General features: G+C 43.8%; 1 protein-coding gene across 7 annotated transcripts in view; it reads left to right on the forward strand.

Moving 5' to 3' along the window:
- Positions 1-20,887, forward strand: part of NFIA (nuclear factor I A) — a 256,488-nt gene that overhangs the window by 175,081 nt on the left and 60,520 nt on the right. For all 7 annotated transcript variants that reach the window (XM_067301330.1, XM_067301331.1, XM_067301333.1 and 4 more), the window contains one exon: positions 96-223. In XM_067301330.1, coding sequence (XP_067157431.1) covers positions 96-223 — 128 coding nt within the window. The remainder of the gene's footprint in view (positions 1-95; positions 224-20,887) is intronic.

Below are 20,887 nucleotides of genomic sequence, written 5' to 3' on the forward strand. Positions count from 1 at the left end.
TAGTCTCATGCAGTGCTAACAAGGCATGTCCCAACAGAAGTAGCTTTGTTCCTTTCCATGTATACAGTATTTATTATGTGTTTTTACCGTTTCAGCTCTACAAAACGTCTCAAATCTGTGGAGGATGAAATGGACAGTCCTGGTGAGGAGCCGTTTTATACAAGCCAAGGGCGCTCTCCAGGAAGTGGCAGCCAGTCAAGTGGATGGCATGAAGTGGAGCCAGGTAAGCCATGGCTTTCAGGAGCCCGCGAAAATTATCTCCAGTTGCTGTTTCGTTGTCAGAATACACTGAATGCGTTACAGAGAGGTGATCAGTTATAAAAATCTTGTAACTGCCTCTGAGAGAAGTTCAGTCTAATGAAAATACTGTAGTAGTTTTCTTGCTCTTGCAGCTGTGAATGTTTCTGTAGTGTGTCACTTCTGTATTTTGGCCAAGCATCTGAAGTATTTAAATAATGCAGCAAAAGATATGCTGTCTTTCTCTGTCAAAGCTTCCAGATTCAATTCTGGGACAGCGGTGACAATTGCTTAGCAAAAAGCAGTACTTGTCTGGGCTGTGCCTCACAGGTATAATGTTTAAATAAACGTCCCTAAACTTTTATAAGATAAAAGGACATTTCAAGTGTTATACAGCACTTGAGCTCACTTAGTAATGACTTTTTAAGAGACTTACAGAAAGGCATTTATTTATCTGTAATACCGTGAAGCTCCATATTGAAATAGATAATACTGGGTATTAAACCTTGTAATGTTTAGAAAGCAGTTCTTCTGCCTTTTCTTAGTTAATTTTGTGTGTAATCTTTCTTGTTGATCATCTTTTGGGTTATATTACATACTTACCTGTCCGTTGATCACTTACCTTGATATCATCTGGGTGCTTAATACAATTGGAAATATTTTTCTTAGTCAGTAGTACTTACACAGGTGAAGTTAATGCCTCAATTTTGTTACAGCTAAGTATTCAAATACTTATTGCTAATAAAAATAATAGAAGTCATATACGTTAGATGGACGCAACCAGTACTTTCATCTTCAACCTCCCAGTGTTTCAGAAGGCCCTCTAAACAGTCCAAAGGATCTTTCACAATACATATTCTTGCCTTTATTGTTTGTTTGGATTTAAAATAATATGTTTCTGGTTTGAGCTGAAACAACACATGTTTGTCCAGGGTTCTGCGTATAATGACCTGTACAGCGCAGAAAAGTAAATTCAACCTGAACAGCATTAAAATCAGTTCTGTGGGCACTTGGCCAGCCACCTATATCCTTTATCATGTAGGAAACATACCCACAGCCTTCTCCAGAGACCCTGTCAAACAGCTGTGCTTTACAGCCTGCCCAGAAAGTCACCAAATTTGGGCTATTGCAGACTGGGAGGGGACTGATTCCGGCGCCTGGGAGCCCTTGGAGGATCCCCTGCCAGCTGCCCTCTCTCCTCTAATGAGGAGGAGCCAGCTTGTGGGCCCTTATTGACTGCAGATGTGGCGCTTTGGCAGGAGGAGAGGGTGGACCTGCAGGCAGACAAGTGCCAGGCTTCCCGTGACTGCCTTGCCACAGCCGTCCCCAGGGCTCTGGTGTTGTCGGCGAGGTGTCCTGCTCGATAGATGCTAGGGGCTGTTTCCTCCACCAGCGCCAGTCTCCAGATGATGTAAGGCAGAGCCTCACCTTGTACTAGGCTGCTCGTGGAGCAGAAAAAGCAGGAACAAAAGCACCGTGCCCGTCGAAAGGGAGAGATCGCAACCTCCTCTGCAGACGCAGATGGTTAAAAGCCGACTGGGTCACTGCTGTTACATCATTGTCAGACTGAGGGCTAAATCACCCCAAAGTTTGGAGTACTCTTTCTTAATGACAAACGTGCTCCGTTTGTACAACAGCCAGAGGTTGGCTGTTAATTCCGCTGTCGCTTCTGGTCGTTTCCCCACACGTGGTCATCACAGCTGTCTCATCCGAGTCCTGATTAGATAGTGGCACTGAACTGCTGAGCTGGACGAGAGAAGTACCTAAAGCCTTGCACGCACGTGAATGGGATGGGGGACTGAAGCACCTCCACCACTCTTGGCACTACTGAGTGCCCGTCAGGAAGAAGTACAACTGCCCACATCAAACTTCCTGAGGTCCTCTGAGAGGCAGGAGCAAGGCAGAGAAGAAACTTGCTTCTTCACGACCTTCCTCACTTACTATGGAAGCATCCCAGATTCTGCCTAGTCTTGTCCCTAAAATGACAGAAAATCACCTTGCAACGTAAGGGGCTCAAACCAGATACCAACTAGATATAGCTCAGATTCACCAAGCTACCTATCCCTACTGCAGTTGTGAAGAACAAGCGCTTTATCCTGCCTGCATGGGATACACTTCCAAATGATCTTTATGCCGTATCCGTGCAGCCCCACCCTGAGACTTCTCCCGTGGCTTTGCAGCAGCCTCTCCTCTGAATCATTGTCTCAGCTCCTCTATAAAACAGGGTCAGCTGCGAGAGCACGGCTGGGAGAGAGGTTACCTAAAGAGCCACTCCTCATCAGTGGCGAAGGACAAAAAAGTACTGAAGTGTCCTTTCGTGCCAGGACGAGAGTGGTATGTCACTGGAACAAGGCTCTCCCTCCTAAGTAACGGGGAGGGAACGCATCCTGCTTTGATGCTGCGCACGGTGCTGTGCCTTACCTCGGAAATCACATGCGGGTCTGATATTAACGTTTGACCCTTTGCATTTGACACGAGTGCTTTATCTCCATGAGTGTAAAATGTTTTATTATTCTTCATCGGGGCATCTGCCTAGAAAATATATTGGTCACCTGAAAGCCATACAAATGATGTTAACATCCCGTATTAACTTTTGCCTTGCTGTAGTATTCCTCTCTGTGATGGGGACGTTGGAACTCTGCCCTGTTTCGGATGCGTCCTTTCCCATCTCCCCTGTCCAGAAAAAGGCCTTGCCATTTGTTTAATCTAGAAGCAAAAATGATTGCACAGTTTTAACTTCCTGTAATCCCTGAGCTTCAGTGTTTCCTTTTTTCTCAGTGAAATTCACGGCAGAAGTTTAAAGACTAAAACCATCTTTATATTTGACTTGGCATTTCTTCCTTGTGGTTCATTTTATGCTGCGTAGGATAATGCAGGGTATCAATGGTGCAGAATGATGCTGATTCGGAAGGCAGGCTGAAGTTTTATCCTGTGCTGGCAGGGAGTAGCGTAAGCCAGGTTTCCAAACCCCATAATTAAACCCTGTCCTTGGGGTTACCGGCCAAACAACAGGAGGAGAAAATCAGGTTAAGGAAAGGAAGCGTAGACCTGTCTGCGGGATGGCTGTTCTGCCTGGGAAGGAAAGTTCACAGCGAGGAGCCAGCAGCCAGCCTCCCAGCCCAGTAGGATCCACACCAAAGATAATAATATATCCTTTTGCTTTATTGCCTTTGGGTAGATTGCTTTCTCACAGCAGATTTATCCAGAGATAGCTTCTTGGCCTGTATACCTTGACAGGTTTCTGGGAGGGAAAGGGTGAATAGTCTCAGGGAGGCTGCCTACGTGTGCTGCATTCGCTGAATTTTGAGGTGTGCACATGCGAGAAAGTGGGGAGGTTAAAGCAAGAGCAGGTGTGAAATCCTCCGTATTCATACGCATGCAGAGACAAGCAAGTGTTCATGGCACAGAGGCCGTGAGAGGGTTATAATAGAAGATGTTGGCTGGGGCAGTACAGGAAAATTAGGAATGTGGTCTACATTAGAGGGGGGGTTGAAGAAATGTCTCACTTGAAAGGAGAAACGGAACACAACATATAGCAAAAGGAGAAGGGAAAAGGCAAACATTTTAGACCATACAGAAGGGAAAAAATATATAGTGAAAGAAAAAGAGGAACAAATGCCAGGAAAACAAAGATTTGACTTCCTAGAAAGGAAATACGAAATGGAATATGTGAACTCCTCTTAGAAAAAGAGAGCACTCTAGGCAGAGGGTTATTTACCGCCAGCCGTGACTACTCACTCTACATCTGTCTCCATTTTTTTCTTTTGAACCAATTCCCTTTTTGGATACTTTCTTACTGCTTTGCTTCCCTGTGATTGCCCCTGTAAGTGGTCTTTGGAGGGCAGGCTGTATACTCAGAACATATGTGCAAACTGGCAGGAGAACAGAAGAGGACAAAACCACTCTGTGTGCTATTTAGATTAGGCAGTGGATGCTTCCCCTGTGCCTGCTCTTGGGGTCTCCACTGCATGCAGAATGCAAGCCGCACCTATTGTCCATCCACAGTCCTCTTCATTTTTATATTGTAAGGCTTTGGGGCTTGGAGCACCCCGACATCTGTCTCGTGTGGAGACTTCGCTGGGCTTAGATCCTGTACGCTTCACCCACCAGCAACATGACCTTTCCATTCTTGGCACTCCAGACCCATCGTAATGACCAGAGGACTCAGCCTTGAGCCCAGTTTTTTACATCTAGAGACTTCTTGCGAGCAAGGATGTAGCACTCTCCTTACACGTCAGACGTGACAGCCAAAGCAAAAACCCACATTAATTCCATGTTCCTTGTACTGTACTCTTTGAGTCTCACATCCATTTACCTGCACTCGAAAGCTCCTGGGGAGCTCTCAGGCCTAAAAAGGCTGGAGTCTGCCAGAAAAGATGAATTTCCTTTCACAACAGGAAGGCTTAGGAAGTAAAACAAAGCAGACATGTAGTAAATTACTTGTGCTTTTCAAATACCTTTTGCGGTATCCTCCTTACCATTACTTTATCTCAGCACTTTCAGTACATAACTCTTGTTAACTGAGAAGAAGGGCAAGAGAGGATAAAGATGATGTTAGTAAGAAAATAAGGCAACATCACACTGACTTTGAACTCGGGTTCAAATGCTGGCCTGTGTTCAGTTCTGCGGCAGCTCTGTTTGTAGCAGGGGTAAGCCATAATTAGTGGTATAGACTTTTGGTTCCTTAATAAGGGAATGCACGCTGGAAGATTGGGTTAGAATATATCAGTGTTCCACTTATGCATTTTTCTAATGCATTTTCTGGTTCAGCCTAGAAGTAATGTTCACATTGTGCTCTGTCAGTCATTTTGTAGTGTAGCATATGGATGGTATTTGCCAATTTTACTTCCGTTGTATTTCTACAGCACAACGTGGAAAAAAATTTTGAGATGGAAATTCAGAGTATCGTATTAGTTTCTTTGCTTAGATCTTCCTGGTACTTGCATTTCCACAAGTCGATTTGGTCCCTAGAGGACAGTAAACCCAGAAAAGGTAGGAGCTGTTTGCAGTCCTTGCACTGCCTGAGATTTCTATAGGGGCGATTAGCTCTGCTTCAGTCGTGTTCTTGGCCAACTTACAGCCCTGCACCCAGTTTCGAAATGGGTGGAGCTCCCTGTTCCTTCTTCCACTGAAAAGCTGCAGGAGCTTTTCATACCTGGGCAAGCCACCTTCTCTTGCCCCAGCTCCATCCCTGTTATTCCGCTACTAGTCACACTGTGCTAAGCTCGTACGCGTCTTCAGCTTGAAAACCTCAGGAACCAAATGAGGCATTCAAAAAACTTAAGGAATTATTAATGCATAACACTTGTACTGCACTAATGAAAGACATCTTTACAGTTCTGGGGGCTCAGGAAGTTGATAACGTTATATGAAGCTACAGAGAGTTCCCTGTTAGTGTTTTGGACATGTCTTTGGTAGTGAAGATCCTATTAAAGTCAGCCTCGTGATTGCTCATTACACCACTCAGGCTAGTGCTGTTCATTCTCATGCCACCATCTATGGGACTGTCTGAAAATAATTTCTGTGCAATTTCTATACACCTGAGGAGCTGGGATCTCATATCTGAGTATTTTTTCCCTTGCAGTGACAGTGACCCCTAACTAAATGGTACCACGTCTCTCCCCAGTGCTAGTTGTGGAGCAACCATATGCAGGCAATTGGTCCAAACTCTGGTTTCAATAGCCCTCTCCTTAGACACGCAATGTGCTTCCTTCTTCACAGATTCTCAACACACAAGGAAAATTCTTCTTCATATTTACCAAGGACCCTTTATTTATGCCTTACAAGTCAGAAGGACTCATTCAGGCATAGATCAGATGACCACAAGAGTTTGTTTTCAAAGTCTGTTCCAAATTATATCTTGGAAACGACAGAGAAAGTGGTGTAAGAGAGATCCCAGATTGTATTCTTTTTGCATTCTTTATGCCCTAAACACAGTTGTTGTCTGGCACTACCTATTAAAGAAAATCTGCATAGGAAGTCCCAGCATCAGTGATGCAGAGTATACCTGGTCTGTCCTTGGGCAAAAGGTCTATGGGCTCATCAAGAGACTTGATATCATAAAATATATCAGAGCTCAGAGAAGCTGCAAGGATTGTGGTACATTACTGCCAATGATTCAAGGGTCTGACTGTTGAAATTATGATGAAAAACACCAGAACTATGTTTTATACAAAAATAAAGAAAAAAAAAACCTTTATACTGGGAAAACATTCAACTCCAGACATGGAGTTTTCAATTATCAAATAATACTCCAGCACTATTTTTCAGGTCTGTAACTTGCTGTAGTGAGCAATTTTCACTGGATCATAAATAGACATTGGAATTTCATGATCTTCATTAACTTTCTTGAGCTGAGCTGATCAGTTGTTTGTAGACCCATTTAGAAAAAACAGGGAAACATCTCAATTTCTTAGACCAGAGGAGGTCTACACGCAGGATCCTTGCCAATAATATTTACCCTGTAGTTCCCAGAGGTGACATTGTGTTACCCTGCAATTCTCAGGATGTAAAGGAAAATCAGAAAGCACACCCACATGGCCATTAAGATTGTACCTGTGTCGTGTGGCAGCTTCAGTGTGTACCTTGACACTTCTACCGGCAGGCACCCATGCCATTTTTTCCTCCATTGAGCTTAATATCTTAAGACAGTGGGAACATTTCGCAACCAGACAAATCTCCTGCCACAGCATAGTTTGGCTTTTCTAATCAGAGGTCAGATACAGATCACGTTTCTCAGATGTCCAGAACATTTTGGTTTATAGCAGAAAGAATTTCTTCAGGCTAATCTGTGCCGTTAAGCTGAAGACATACCACGAGAAGTACAGCAGGCAGAGCCTATGGACTCCCAGCTCATGCTAACTTCCACTGTTCTTTTTCTCTAAAGAACTTTTTTTGAGCTTCCTTAGACTATATACTACAACTAGGACTCCTGTTCCCAGTCACCCCATTTCCCCGTTCCCATGCAGACCCATACTTCTTTTCATCTCCGAGGCATTATACACAATTTCCCACATTTCTCCCCCCTGTTACAGAGTCTTCCAACACCCGCACTCGGCCCCAGCTAAGAAGCTGACAGTGTTTGGGCCCATACTGCCTTTTATGCTTCCACTACCGGTAGCTGAAATTAAACCTGGCCCATCATGCTCCTGCCTAAAAAGTTGATTTCAGGTACACGGATAGATGCCTGTAGTGACATGTACAGTGACAGCATACTTCAAGGAACTCCAGCTACTGTAAAATGAGGAGATTTTTTTCTTAAATGCTTTTTCCTTTCATACAGTCCATGTGTTCCCTTATCCCTGCTCTCTGCATTACAGTATCCCATCAAAACACAAGCTGCCCAGTGGTTTTCAAGAACATAAGAATTTTCTTTTCTTCTAAGAGCAATAACACTTATCAACTTTTACTGAAATACCATATCAGCTCCTTGTCACTGGCAGTCTACAGTTCCTGCCGCTAAAAGTTTAATGCATTTACAGGAGCACTTAGGCATCAAGACTTTGATATCACAATCTGTTAGTCACAGGTGCTACATGATAGGTTTGTGTTAGCACATTATAGATCTTTTATCAGATACTGCACAAAATGTGTGTGTTTCTCTGCCAGGCAATCAGAATCAGACTGCTGCATAGTTGATGAGTTACTCACCAATATAAGTTGTTGTTTATTTTAAATAGAACTTTTCCAGAACTGCACCTTAATGGATAACTTAAACTAATTGGCCAAGGCCAGCAAAGATCAAGAACTTAATGTGAGCTAGGAAAAACACAGCAGGTCAATAGTGGTGCTTTGAGCATTGTCAGTCTTTTGCAATAACATTCATCAAGTAGAATGATTAACACTGCTCATTTGCTATAATAGACATAGTCATTTTGACAGCAAATTACCACTGGATCAATGGCTCGGCTTTTCTTCCGCAATTCACGTAGCAGCGTGAGACCTGTGACAACGTTCCGTGCTGTTGGCATTACTGCTTAAAAATCACGCAAGTTAGAGATGGGGAAAGAACTCCTGACTCACCCCAGCCATCCTTCTGCCAACGTAAAACTATTCCTGACGTGCTTTCAGCAGTGCAGATTGAAAAGTCCTAAATGTTTCCACACCTCTCAAAGGTTCCTTGTTGTCCAGAGCCCGGACAACACAACAAACTTCTTGTCCCTGAGATTCAGCCTAAACTGAACTTCCATTTTTAATAAAATTAATGGTCCCTGCAAGTGTGAGTGCATTGCCTCATCTTTGCTGTAATCTCCTGAGGAAGACATCCCTTCATTACAGCCCTGGAGAAGTCAGTCAGTCAACGTTCTGTCTCAGCTTTTTGCATCTAGTTCCGGATGTCAGGAGATGCATCCTATAAATGGGTATGGACATATAGGAATTCTGAGTTTAAAAATGCAGAGGGTATTTCACTTCAGATATCAAATTAAAGCTATGTTTTTGACTGGCCTGGTACTGGCATCATCCATACGTACCATTTTTGCTGACTAACATCCAAGCTAAAAAAAAAAGATCTTTTATGTGCCATGACAGCCATAAAACCACCAGAGATGATCTCTGGCTCCACTTGTAAGTGGTATAGTCTGAGTCATTTTTTCAGTTAGACAGGAAAGATTTAGGACTTTCTCTGTCTTTTCAGAGCTGAGCTCAGAAAGCTCAGACACAAAGCTGTCGATGGACAGAAGCACCCTCTGTTTGGATATGGCTGGTTTGACATCTGTCAAACAGGAGTCTCTGTGAGCTCCGGACTGGTCTACTCCGGTGCAGCCACCCTTGAAAATCATCTGACAGCTACAGCTAGTGCAGCGTGGGACTCTGGTTGCAAATGGGCTTAAACACATTGGGAGTATTGTACCTGTCTTCCAACTGGTTTTATATTTGCTTCTGGGACCAATTCAGGATGTTGACTTGGATCTATAAAGTCTTCTATAGATTAGATCTTGGTTAGGAAATGGACTGCGTTCCTTCCATGTGCTGTCTTAGCAGTTGAGATCAGCAGACTTGCTTTCTCTAATGTGTTTGGGAAGCAGAAGCAATATTTTATCTACTGTGATATGTTGGGAGAGAAATGTTCAGGTTTATTAATTCTTCAGGACACAGGAAAAGGCTTCATCACCTGTGCAGGCAGTCATGGGAAAGGACCAATTGCAAAGACTGCATTGAACTCTTTTTTTGGAAGCAGCTGGAAAATATTAGTAGTCTTCAGAGCCAATATACAGTACATATTGAGAGCCAGTAAATGATGCATATTATTGCAAATTCCTGTGCACTTCTGCATTTTATAAAACAGATAACTAAAATACTCACCTAGCCAGATCAGCCCTCAAGGGATGCACATTTCCAAGTAGAGGACATACCAAAAACACAGAACAGAACACAAATTAGCCAAATAGAATGGCAAAGCGGTTGAAACAAATGGTTTTAGGATCACTGAGTAAGGACCATGACCTCCTTTTGCATCAGTCAAGGCAACTGTGAAACTTTGTGAAAGAAGCTCACCGCAAAACAGATGCTGGGCTATCTTAGGTAAATAAATTACCAAAAAATAATAATAAAAAACTCCCCTGCACATTTTACAAAGCACAGCTGTGTAAATATTGCATGAAACAGGGGAGAGGGGGAGAGACGTAACATACACCCTTTTTTACGCAGAAGTCCTTCTCTCTGCACTGTTTATTAAGATTCCCAGTACAACCATCACTATTCTGCCCGGCACACAGTGCAGCTACTGTAGCCCGCGCACACATTTTCATCTTTGTTTCAAAGAAGAAAACAGGCTTTATTTTAAAGCAGACATTTTCACCCGAAGTTAAAACGTGCAATGAGAGTTGTTAGGGGACGGGGAGAGGACGGCCCAGGAATGGGAGCGTAGCCCATCGCTCCCTTTCTCTTCCTTTTCCTCGCTGTCTGGCACACCGCTGCTACGCGTTCCTCATGCCCTGGTTACACACGAATCCCGAGCTCCTGATTTCACCGAACTGGATCCCCGCTGCCGCTCTCTTGCGTCTCGGCTCCCAGGTAGCGGAAAACCGTATCAGAAACCGTGGCTCTGCCCGCAGAGGGCAAAAAAAAAAGGCCGCGCGGAGCCGGAGCGAAGGCCCACCTAGCCCCCCGGGCTGCCTCTGGCAGGGGCGGCGAGCGGACACGTAGGGAAAGAATATAACAGCAGGACGGCCAGCCAGCGATGCTTTTCAGAGCACAGCCGCTCGGATTTTGGCAGCAAACCGCTCGGTTTCATGGGCCAGAGGCTCTGTTCACATCTTTGTGCTTGACAGCCTTCAGTGGACTTTGCTTTCAGGGATTTGCTCAGCCATTTTTAACCCGTTCTTTATTTCAGCCTCCGCAACATCCCGTGGCAGCAGATTCCCGTTTTACGCTGGGCTGCGTAAAGGAGAACCGCTCCTTTTGTTTGCACCAAATCCACTGCCCGATCATTTCATTTGATGCTCCTCGGGGTTTTTTTACCACCAGAAACAGAGAATAAATCAAGTAGAATAAGTCTACTTTCTTTCGAGTTCAGGGCTGCCCCGGCGCTTTGACCGCAGCAGTGGGTTAGCGTAGGAAAGCAGAGAAATCTGTCCAGCAGCCTGCTAGCTCAGGTGCCGCCTCGGCTGAGCAGCTGCCGAGCCATCCTATACCTCCAGGAACGTATACGTGCTGTGACAGCAGCCGTGCTGCTCGCCCGGCGTGGGCCATCCCTAACCTTGACCCGCGACCCCGGAGCACACGGCACAACGCCGGCGCTGCCCCTCCGCTGCTCCCCGTGCCGCCGAGCCCCGCCGGAGCGACTCCAAAAAGGACGCCGCAGCCTAAATAAGGTTTAAGCGCTGCTAGTTCTCCTTTGTTTTCCGCTTCCGTGAAGACCTCGGGTACGGCGGGGTCGTCACGCAGCGCGCTGGCTGCAGCGCTGGTCTGGTCACAGCGGCGCGGTGCTCGCGGGGCAGGAGGCGGCCGCGGCACCTCCACCTCCGCTGCCCGCGCCGCTCGTGCGCCACCGGCAGCCCTCGCGAGATCGCGCCCGCTGCTCGTCCCTTGCAGCAACTGGCTGCTGCCATTTTTAGTGTGAGATTCACCAAAAAGGGTAACATAGGAGATCCTGTTGCTAAAATTAGCTGGGAAATTATAAGCCGTGTTTTGCTGTTTGTGCACAGTCTTCCTGGGCTCCGCCGGGGTTTGCACGAAGAGCTGCGAGCCCCCGAAAGCCGGCAAGATGAGATGGTCCCTGCAGTCCTTGTGTCAAAGAACAGTGCTCTTGCAAAGAGCGACACCGCTTTATATGAGCAAGGGCCAAGGGCAAAGTCCTGTGTTTCACAGAGAGGAGGGGAATACATTTTCTTTTAAAAGTAGGGATTTACAATCAATGAGATTTGAAAAATACAAATGTATGGATTATCTTCCCCTGTGCTTAGTGTCACGTCCCATTTTATTACAGCATCCCACATTTGTCTCCAGGAGTTATATCTGTGATGTAGTACATTAATGCACTACCTTGCTCCGAACAGGAGAAAGCACTTTGGATGTAGTCCAGATTTAACCCTGTTTTAGCTCTTGCCTTTACTGTTAACTGAAATACCAGCAAACAAAAGTAAAACTTCATCAGACTCTTCCTTCGAACTTGGCCAATCCTCGGAGTAAGGGGCCTGCTTGAAGCAGGGGTGATGCTCATCTTCCCGTGCTCCGCGGCTTCTCTGCCTCTCTCCTTTCATTCCCTGCTCCCTACGTCCCTTTTTCATTCGTGGAGCGAACACGACTTGGCCACACCTAACCTAAGCTCACCGAGCCGCTCCAAGGAGCCGCTTCCGGCTGTCAGAGGAGAGGTTCAGCGCCTGACGTCGGCGTGATTCCCGCAGAGAGTCCCGTAAGGCAGGCAGAATTGCAAATTCTGGCATTTGGAGACTTTAAAAATTAAAAACACCCCAAACCAGCTGAATGTCTTATGCAACCCCTTAGCCAAATGGGAACTTGAAAGTATTAAATAAATCGCTTGGCCTCTGTTAAAAAATAATCGTCAAGAAAGCCCATAATTGGGGAGGGGAGGGGGGGAGGCAAAGCAGTCTTGCAAACAGCGTTCCTCCCATGTCACGACGACTGCGGTGCTATTGTGATTTTGCATTGCTACTTCTCTACTTTTACAGGATTTTTTTTCTTTAATGTTATGTGGAAAACCCTGAACAAAAACTGGCACTCAATTCAGAGTAAACAGTGGCAGCGGCTGAATAGAAGCTGATGTCAAATATACAAGCACGCTGGGAGAGCACAAATGCCTTGCTTTCTCATCCCTTCCAGTTGTTGCCTTCTTAGGCGCATTATTCATAAAATTACCGACTTAAAAATGGGTAGAAACGTTACTTTTTTACATTCATAGCGTCGCTTTAAAAAAAAAAAAGAAGAAAAGATGGCTAAAAATCGATTTGCTGGCCTCTTGGGGAAATGCTGTAATGTTTTTGGCTGTCTCCTACTTTCCGCTGCCAGCTAAAAGTACCATCTGGCTGGTTTCGGGCCCTTTTCCGTATCAGGTGCTTCCAAACTCCTCGCCAGGCAGCGGCGCGTTTCGGCGGGCCGCTCCGCCAGTCCAGGCACGCGGCCCGGCCGGGGCTGCCGCCGCCTCCCGTCCCGGCAGCCTGCCGCCGCCGCCGCCGGTGCACACACGCACACGCAGACGCGCGCGCCCGCTCGGGCACCGCGCGCCGCCTCTCTCCCGAGGACATTTGCATCATTGTCAGCTGCACATATTAAATTGATATGCAGGGCTCGGAAACACGTAGCCCGTCTTTTGTCCCTTTGTTTGGGCGATTGTTGGGGCTTTAATTCTTCTTTGACACCTGGAATATCACAAAGCTGCTGATAATCTGTTGGCGACTAAGGGGAATGACATTGATAGAAGGATAATGTGTGTCAGACTTATATCCGGATAATTGCAGACACACCCCAAATCCTCGCAGCTCGGGCAGTGAATATCCTAAATCCGTTATTAATTTGGAGCGTCGTATGTGTGCGCTTGGCTGCCGTGTCATCCCCCCGCTGCAAGAGCGGCTCGTGAGGGCTTTTGAGAGACGGCGCTGGCTAATTCGGCGCCGCTGCGCCGTCATGCCTAATACCGGGCGGTTTGGGTACGTCCCTTCTGCCATTTTATAACGCCGTGAGGAGCTGTAACAAAATGGTGCGGACGCCCTGACTCCTCGCCGAACGAGGCTTCCCGTGTTCCTCCTTCCGCCCAAGCACAACACAGCGGGATGATAAGACGTCGGGCGCTGCACGTGTTACGAGCTGACAGTGACACCTCCTCCTCGGGGCTGGTTCCCCCCCCCCCCCCAAATTTGCTGTTTTACTTACAAATAGAAATCTGCCCCTCAAAGGATTTGTGAGTAGATTTGAAGTATCGTAGCTGCTAAGTATAGACTTTTGATGTGATCGTACGGAGAGACGGAGCGTGTTTGGAAATAGATACTGTCGTAAGCTGCCTTGTCCTGTTTCTAAAATGATCTGTGCCATACGTTGCTGACTTCTCCTGTCCATCCATTAAAAAGTGAATTACGAAGAGTGCTGAGCCAAACAGAGAGTAGTTTAACCTTGTTAGTAAATACCAGGTAGCGGGTATATACTGCTGGAATGTTACATCACAGCCTTGCTTTTCAATATACGTTATGAAATTATCTCGTTACTATATAAACTGCCTTCGCTGTGTACTTTCTTCCAGAGGTTTATTATTCTTTGTGTGTTGGCACAGTAGCATGACTATGAAGAGTCAGTTCACGATGCGGTGAATTTTAAGGACTTGGGAGATGGCCATATCTATTTTTCAGCAAAAGAATGAAAGCTTTTCTTTCTTTTTTCCTAAGTTACTAAAAGTTTCAAAAGATGTGCTGGAATGAAAAGGAAATAAGAACAAAAGACTGGATGGGAAGTAGTGCACCACAGTACCTACTTTGCTTGCTTGTTTGCTTGTTTCCCCCCAAAATCTCATTCTAAGTTAAAATTATAAATTACATAAACCTGTTTTGTTAACTGGAAAGCTACTCCAAGTATATCGCACGTTATTCATTTATTTTTGTGTGAGTGCAATAAAAATTTTACAAGCTGTAATCTTGTTCTTTTAATAGAGAGAAAACTATGCAGAATATGTTGCTTAGAGTATTAGATAAGCTACAGTGTGTTAATCAAATATTTTTGTGATATGAGGGCAGTTGAGAAAACAGTACAATTTTTGCTAATGGCACTGGTAAGTAAACGGATCTATCATTACATTGTCATGAAAAGTGACATTGAGCAGAAACACCCTGCCAATCCCTAGAAGATAAGTATTTAATGTAATTAGACAGACACTGTCTCCTTTGTTGAACGTAGCATTAATCACCCAGAGAAGTTCAACTTTATATGAAATGGCTTTTTCTGATATGTCTTTGTATTAGAAAGCTTCTTACATGGTTTTGTCATGATGATATATTTGAAGAAATGACTACTATGGCTATACAGTTTTCCTCGTGACATATCTTGCTGTTCTGTGTTCCATAATATATATATTTTTTATTTAGCAATGTTATATTATATAGCCATGACTTGTTTCTAAGTCTAGAAAACTACACACGTTTGGAGCAGCACCTCTTTGAAATAGTTAATGCATTCAGCTTATGCAATATCAAAGAAACACAAATCGCTTTCATTATGCTCTAACGGGATGATGTGCCTTCAGTTCTTCATACGTGCTGGTAGAGTAGGTGCATTGTTATGGCAGAAGCAAAATATTTCTTGCCTTAAATGCTAGTTCATAACATCACACACACACAAAAAAACTTCTTTCTATGAAAATCTCATTGTTAAATTGATGAAAAATGTTGCCCCCTTCCAGTATTCATTGGCACTACATTTTTTTCCTCCTCTGTTGCTTGCAATTTGTCCTGTGAAATGCTGTCTGGTTACGAACTGGTATCCCCTTGAATCAGTGCACAGCTGTATCGTCCCACCTTCTCAGTGGTGCAGGGGGCTTTGAAGGGAAAAAATAGGGTTGAGTCAAAGATGACAGCAGACTTCACCAAGTAACAGGTGGAGGTCAAGGCGGTTTATTTGCTGGGATGAACAGAGTGCAGAGATGAAAAATCTTTGCCGTAATAAGGTTTGGGAAGAAAACGCTGACTAGCCTAAGCTTTGATTCCAGCTGACAGAACCTTTTCTAGTGTTCATTACTTGATTTCACAGTTCAGGCAATTTAAAGAGGCTTAAAATTATATTTCTGCTCTCCTCTATAAAACTTTTCAATCACTTTCTAATTTTTGCTTTAAATAAAGTTATAGGGACTCCCTAATACATCAGTTGTGCCTTTTGACTCTTATAAAGTCAATATGCCATCAAAAATGAAAGGATAAGCTTTTTTTATAGACCCCTACCTCTACTGCGTCCTTTTATAAATGAATTAACAATGTCATGTCGGTACCAATTCAATTAGAGAATTAAAACTTCAGAAAACTCCCCTGGAAGGTGAATAGTAAGATAAGCATGATGTTTAAGAAGTCACTTGTCCTGTCTAAGCCTATGGGATTTTTCTACGTAGCTCGTAACGACGGTACTGAGGATATGCCCCGTGTGTTAAGCTTGGCGCACGGCGTGCTGGCGAGCCCTGCTCCGTCGCGACAGGGAGCCGCAGCGGGACCCCGGATAACCAGAGCAGAACGTCCTGGCGCTGGGTCGCAGGACCGAGCCGCGCACGGGCAAGACTCTCCCGGCTTAGTGCCCTGCTGGGAGGGGAAGGCAGGCGTTTCTCCTTTCCCGCCCTCTTTCTTCTACCACCACCTGCTTCCTACCTGCAGAATAGGAGTATCTTTAGCCATTTGCTAAAAAATACCCCCTCAGACTCTCTATTACTTCTGCATTCATTCTTTGCAGGAAGAGGAAACTCACTGGTCAAACCCTTGGACACCAGAATAGTTGCATGCAGTTTCCCAGGGAGCCAGATAGCTCTAAAGCTTCCCAGTGAGTGACAGTTTCTCTCTTCTATTCTTCTGAAACATGTGTTTTACACATATACTGAAAAATGTTAATATCAATTTGCAGCCAGATTCTTGCTTAAAAAAAAAAAATACCTCCCAAAGTATATACACTTAGAGCACCTCAGCACAAACGTCACTTTCTTTATATAGGAAAAAGTGTTGGATGCTCTTATACACGTAGCGTCATTGGGCTTGAAAGCTGTTGGCTCATGCAGAGTTAGTGGCAAGAACATTGGACTTGCCAGCACCAAACTGTGAAACCTTTTTATGTGACTAGTGGAAACCTCATTGGGGTACAAATCCAAAAGAGGGGGGTAAATCTGTACATTTGAATTAGAGTATCTTCGATACCATGATACCAACTTTGTCTTAGAAGTCACAAATCATTGGAGGCTGGGAGAGTATTCCCGAGAATTATCGCTGTATGCTTTCCCTAGTCTTCTACTCCTTTCTAGGCATCCATTAGTAACCACGGTCAGAGAGAGGATCCTGGGCTAGGTGGACCCTTTTAATCTGATTTGGCATGGCTATTTTTCTGTGTTCCTAAGATCATAAGATCAAGTTATGTAGGCATATTTCATAATGCCAGAGCGGCAGTTTCTGAGGTTCTACAAAGCTATGTAGCAAAGTGTCTAATGAAAGAAAAAGCCTGTCCCATACTGTAGCTTTCTTGGTCCAGTGAAGCAGCATTCTCATGCATACAAACCTGGTAAAGTTACTTCTGATAGCTCCCTCTCTCCCTTCATTTTTGTAAGCTAAAGTGCCGTTTTCATTTTTACAGCTTAATTGAACCTAAATGCACCCATTTTCTGCAATGTGGTATTTTGGTAATTTTGCCATTTGCCATAAGTTTTCCCTTAAGCAAACTGAAAGCTTCCCCTTTATCACTTCACTGGGCCAAGATTTCACACAGTATCCTGCTTGCTACAAAATATGATAGTGTTCTCTCTCACCTTGTTTCTTTTTTCTTCTTTTACTTTCTTTTATAAAATTAGGATATCTAAGAAACCCCGACCACCGCGGAGCACTACATGGTGGGTGTGCTTATTCAAACAATGCCAATGCTCTTGTTCTCGGTGCCTAGACATTTGGGGTTGGTGGGGGGGATGAACCAGGTGTCTGGTGTGTCTCTTGTGTGGGTTCTCCGGTGTCTAGTAAGGCGAGAGCTTACATGGTATCTCTGCTCTTCCCATGCCTGTTTTCATGAAGCGTGTAGAGACTTTTCCCTGTGAGGCCTCTACCTCTGTCACATGTGTTTTAAATTGTCCGATTAGAGAGGTGTTGGGCAGGTCACGAAAACAGACCTGAAGGCTGTGTGATCATATGCATCTCCTTTGGAAACGGAGCCGAAGCCAAACTGCTGTGCTCTGCTTACTCTGCAAGGGGAACATTGGGTTTTTCCAGGAGGATTCTTGGTTCCTCCCAGAATCTTAAAGCCATTGGGAATGCCAAAAAATGAGGCTGGTCTCCCCTCTCTGATATCACCTACCTGGGGACTGATCTGCGGGAAGGCAGTGTACGCTTTTGCTGGCTGGGAGGTGCCAAGTCTTCCCCGGCAGCGCCCCAGTGGCTGTTCCAGTGTCGTTCCAGCGCCCAACTGGGAATGGACACTCTCCAGTAAAAGAGCACAGCAGCTGTAGGTCAGCAACAAATTATTTTTTGTGTTATGTAGAAATGAGATGACTTGTTCAGTCCTGTGACTGTCAAGCCTAGGTAGTCATCTGGTAAAAATACCAAGAACCACTGGATAGCAATACATAACAGTTCCGTGAGTACACTCGACCTGTCAAATTATAAATCCATTTTGCTTCGCTACACTGCACATGAGTTCAGTTTGCAACTCTTTCTTTCATTCTTTGGAATAATGTATAAACTCTTCACCTCAAATTGTGCAGAAGTCATGTGACTTCACAGCACATGTTAAATTACCTGAGTTATTTTCAATCCTGTCTACAGCTCTTTTATTAATTAAAACATACGTTCAATGGCTGTGTATACCGATTAAGTCTTCAAAACCAAAATTAACACCAAACTTAGTCTTGTCATCATAAAAGTCATTTAAAAACATTATCATGCAATAACTGAGGTCACAGGTCTAAAAAATCTGCATATTTACCCATCTCCATCTCATGGCTTTGGCATTTAGTAGCCGTCATTGTTATATGTAGCCTGGATAGCCAGTGAATTTTTGATGGCATACAAATAATGAGCAAATGATTTTTGAGACAATTTAAAAAAATAGAAAATTTGACTCCATCCTCTTCAGTTACTAAAATTCCCTTTAGTATCACTTGCAATTTAGCATCCATATGCATCTCAGGAAGATATAGTTGAAACATAAATCTATTCTGGGTCTTTTACTTGCAAAAATATCATACCTCAGCTATAATCATATGCAAAGACTTTTTAGAGGGCTTTGTAAATGCCATCCAAATTTATGATGGCATTTTTTGCCTTACAGCTATAGATGTTCCATCCCCAAAGCACCCACATAAAGGTATATTCTCCTATGGATGGCTGCAGTTTGTCCCTGCTGCTATACCTAATCTTCCAAGTATACTGAAAAACTCTCAAATAATATTTGCAAAGAAACAAACGTAATCATGAATTCTAAATGATTAGATGTTTAAAGACATCATTAGAAGACATTTTTTATTCTGATTATATATTTGTACAATGCAAAATGATACTGAAATGAACATTAAATCAGAGAGAAAATTTAACTGTTATCTTGCTATGTATTACACTTCTCATTAAAGTTTTCAAATATAAAATTCCCATGCAATTATATTATGAGGAAATTGGTAATATGTTGAGTACGAGTTTATTAGTGATTGAGAGAACCGCTTGGCAGCAAAGCGAGAAGGAAGGCTGACTTACAAGAGCTAAACCAATCCAGATGATGCTGTGCACATAGCTCCAAACAGATATCATATTCTGTGGCAACACCACACCAGAAAAATAGAGGCAGACATCAGTGGGGTAGGGTTTTAAACTAATGATGCTCATTGTATCCCTCAGTTTTACAATTCTGTAGACAAGATTTTCTGTTGGTGTAAGCTGATACTTCTCCTTCGTAAAGGGGGCAGTACTCATTTACAAAGTAGAAATTTCAACCCTCTTTATCTTAAGTGGAGTCATAATTCTGATTCTTACTTGAATTATCATTTTTGGCTAAAAGTTGCTGAGAAGTCCAAAAGCATTTAAAACCTAAAGCCATTGAATGCATTTAATGCGCCTTTGGCACCTTTCTCTCTTAGTCCTTTTGAACATTCTGGTCCTCATTTTAATCAATCTCTTTTTATTAAGTTCTTTGGCTCATTTACTTGTACGTGCATTTGCTTTATTTTATTTGGATCATTTCTTTTGTAGTGTCTTGAAAAAGAGTTGTGACATTGCTTTTGGATAGCTTCTTAAGTATCTGGCAGTCACCTATGGTACGATGTTGATGGGGACTGATAGATTAGCTCTGTTTTCCCGATGATCTCTCAGATGTCGAGTTCTGAGGCAGCCGGTTGTGTGTGCTGGTGATGCATATGCAGCAGTTTGATAAGTGGATAGATGGGGAGCTTTCATTTTACCTCTGTAAAGTCACTGTTCATTAAGCTGGATTTTGCGTTGGGAAGCGAGGTGCTCATTGGCAGGCAGTCAATCATTGATCTTGGTAACTCTGAATGTGACCAGGGGAGCGAAGGCATCCCAAGTACATTCGAAACGTAGAAAATAAAGAGCACCTCTTTAAGAGCAGTGAATTTCCATGTGTGTTGTATTTTGGGTATCCTGGAACAACAAAGAGAGAAACTGGTGGATAGCAGTTAGTGTGGTCATAGCTCAGCTGATGACAGATAAAGTTTGCTCAGCAACACGTATAACAGAGTTAGTCTGATTGACAGCACTGTAGCCATCCAAATTTCAAGAAACTTAGAGGACAACTTAAGACTTCCCCAGAAAAGAAGCAGCTGATAAGCACTTCTGAAGATACTGATTTCAGTGATATTGCTGGAATAATTTTCACAGAAGAGCAAAAATTCCTTGAAAATCCTTTTTATTTATCGGGTTTTTTTCTTCAGTAGCCAACTTGTTTTTCTGCATCATCTATTTGTTCTGCATGTTGTTGTGGTCATGGTCCACCCTGGTAATATCTGAGCTTCCTTGATTCCTTTTTATAGTGTCCCTTGAGAATGAAGAGCCAAACCATATTTCATTCATAGCTTTTGTTACGAAACCTCCATCAAGACTCTAGTGACAGAGAGCTACTGGGAATATTGGGGTAATTATCCAAAAGTCGTCTTTGGAGACGAATATTAGCTGGACTACCGATGTGACTAACTTGATATGGAGTTATTGTTTAAGATGTGTGCACTCAGAAGAATGCTAGCGATCCAAGAGTGAAATGGGATGGATATATATAGGCATAGATACGGATCTGGAGAGAAAGGGAATTGTTCTCCTCTTACACTGCTGTGCCTCCATTCACCTCATCGAAGTTAATCCTAATTTCAGTGCCACTGTCAGTAAGGCGCGTAGGTGTATGGAAAGTAGGTTAATAGATATTTATTTGTTCTGGGAAGGATTTTGTGCATTCAATTTTCACACATCATTCTCTGGTCCATTTAAATAAATATCAGCCTCATACATGCAAATTTGAAGATCTTTAGCTGTACTCAAGGAGG

Source organism: Apteryx mantelli, chromosome 8, assembly GCF_036417845.1.
Source record: "Apteryx mantelli isolate bAptMan1 chromosome 8, bAptMan1.hap1, whole genome shotgun sequence".
NCBI lineage: Eukaryota > Metazoa > Chordata > Aves > Apterygiformes > Apterygidae > Apteryx > Apteryx mantelli.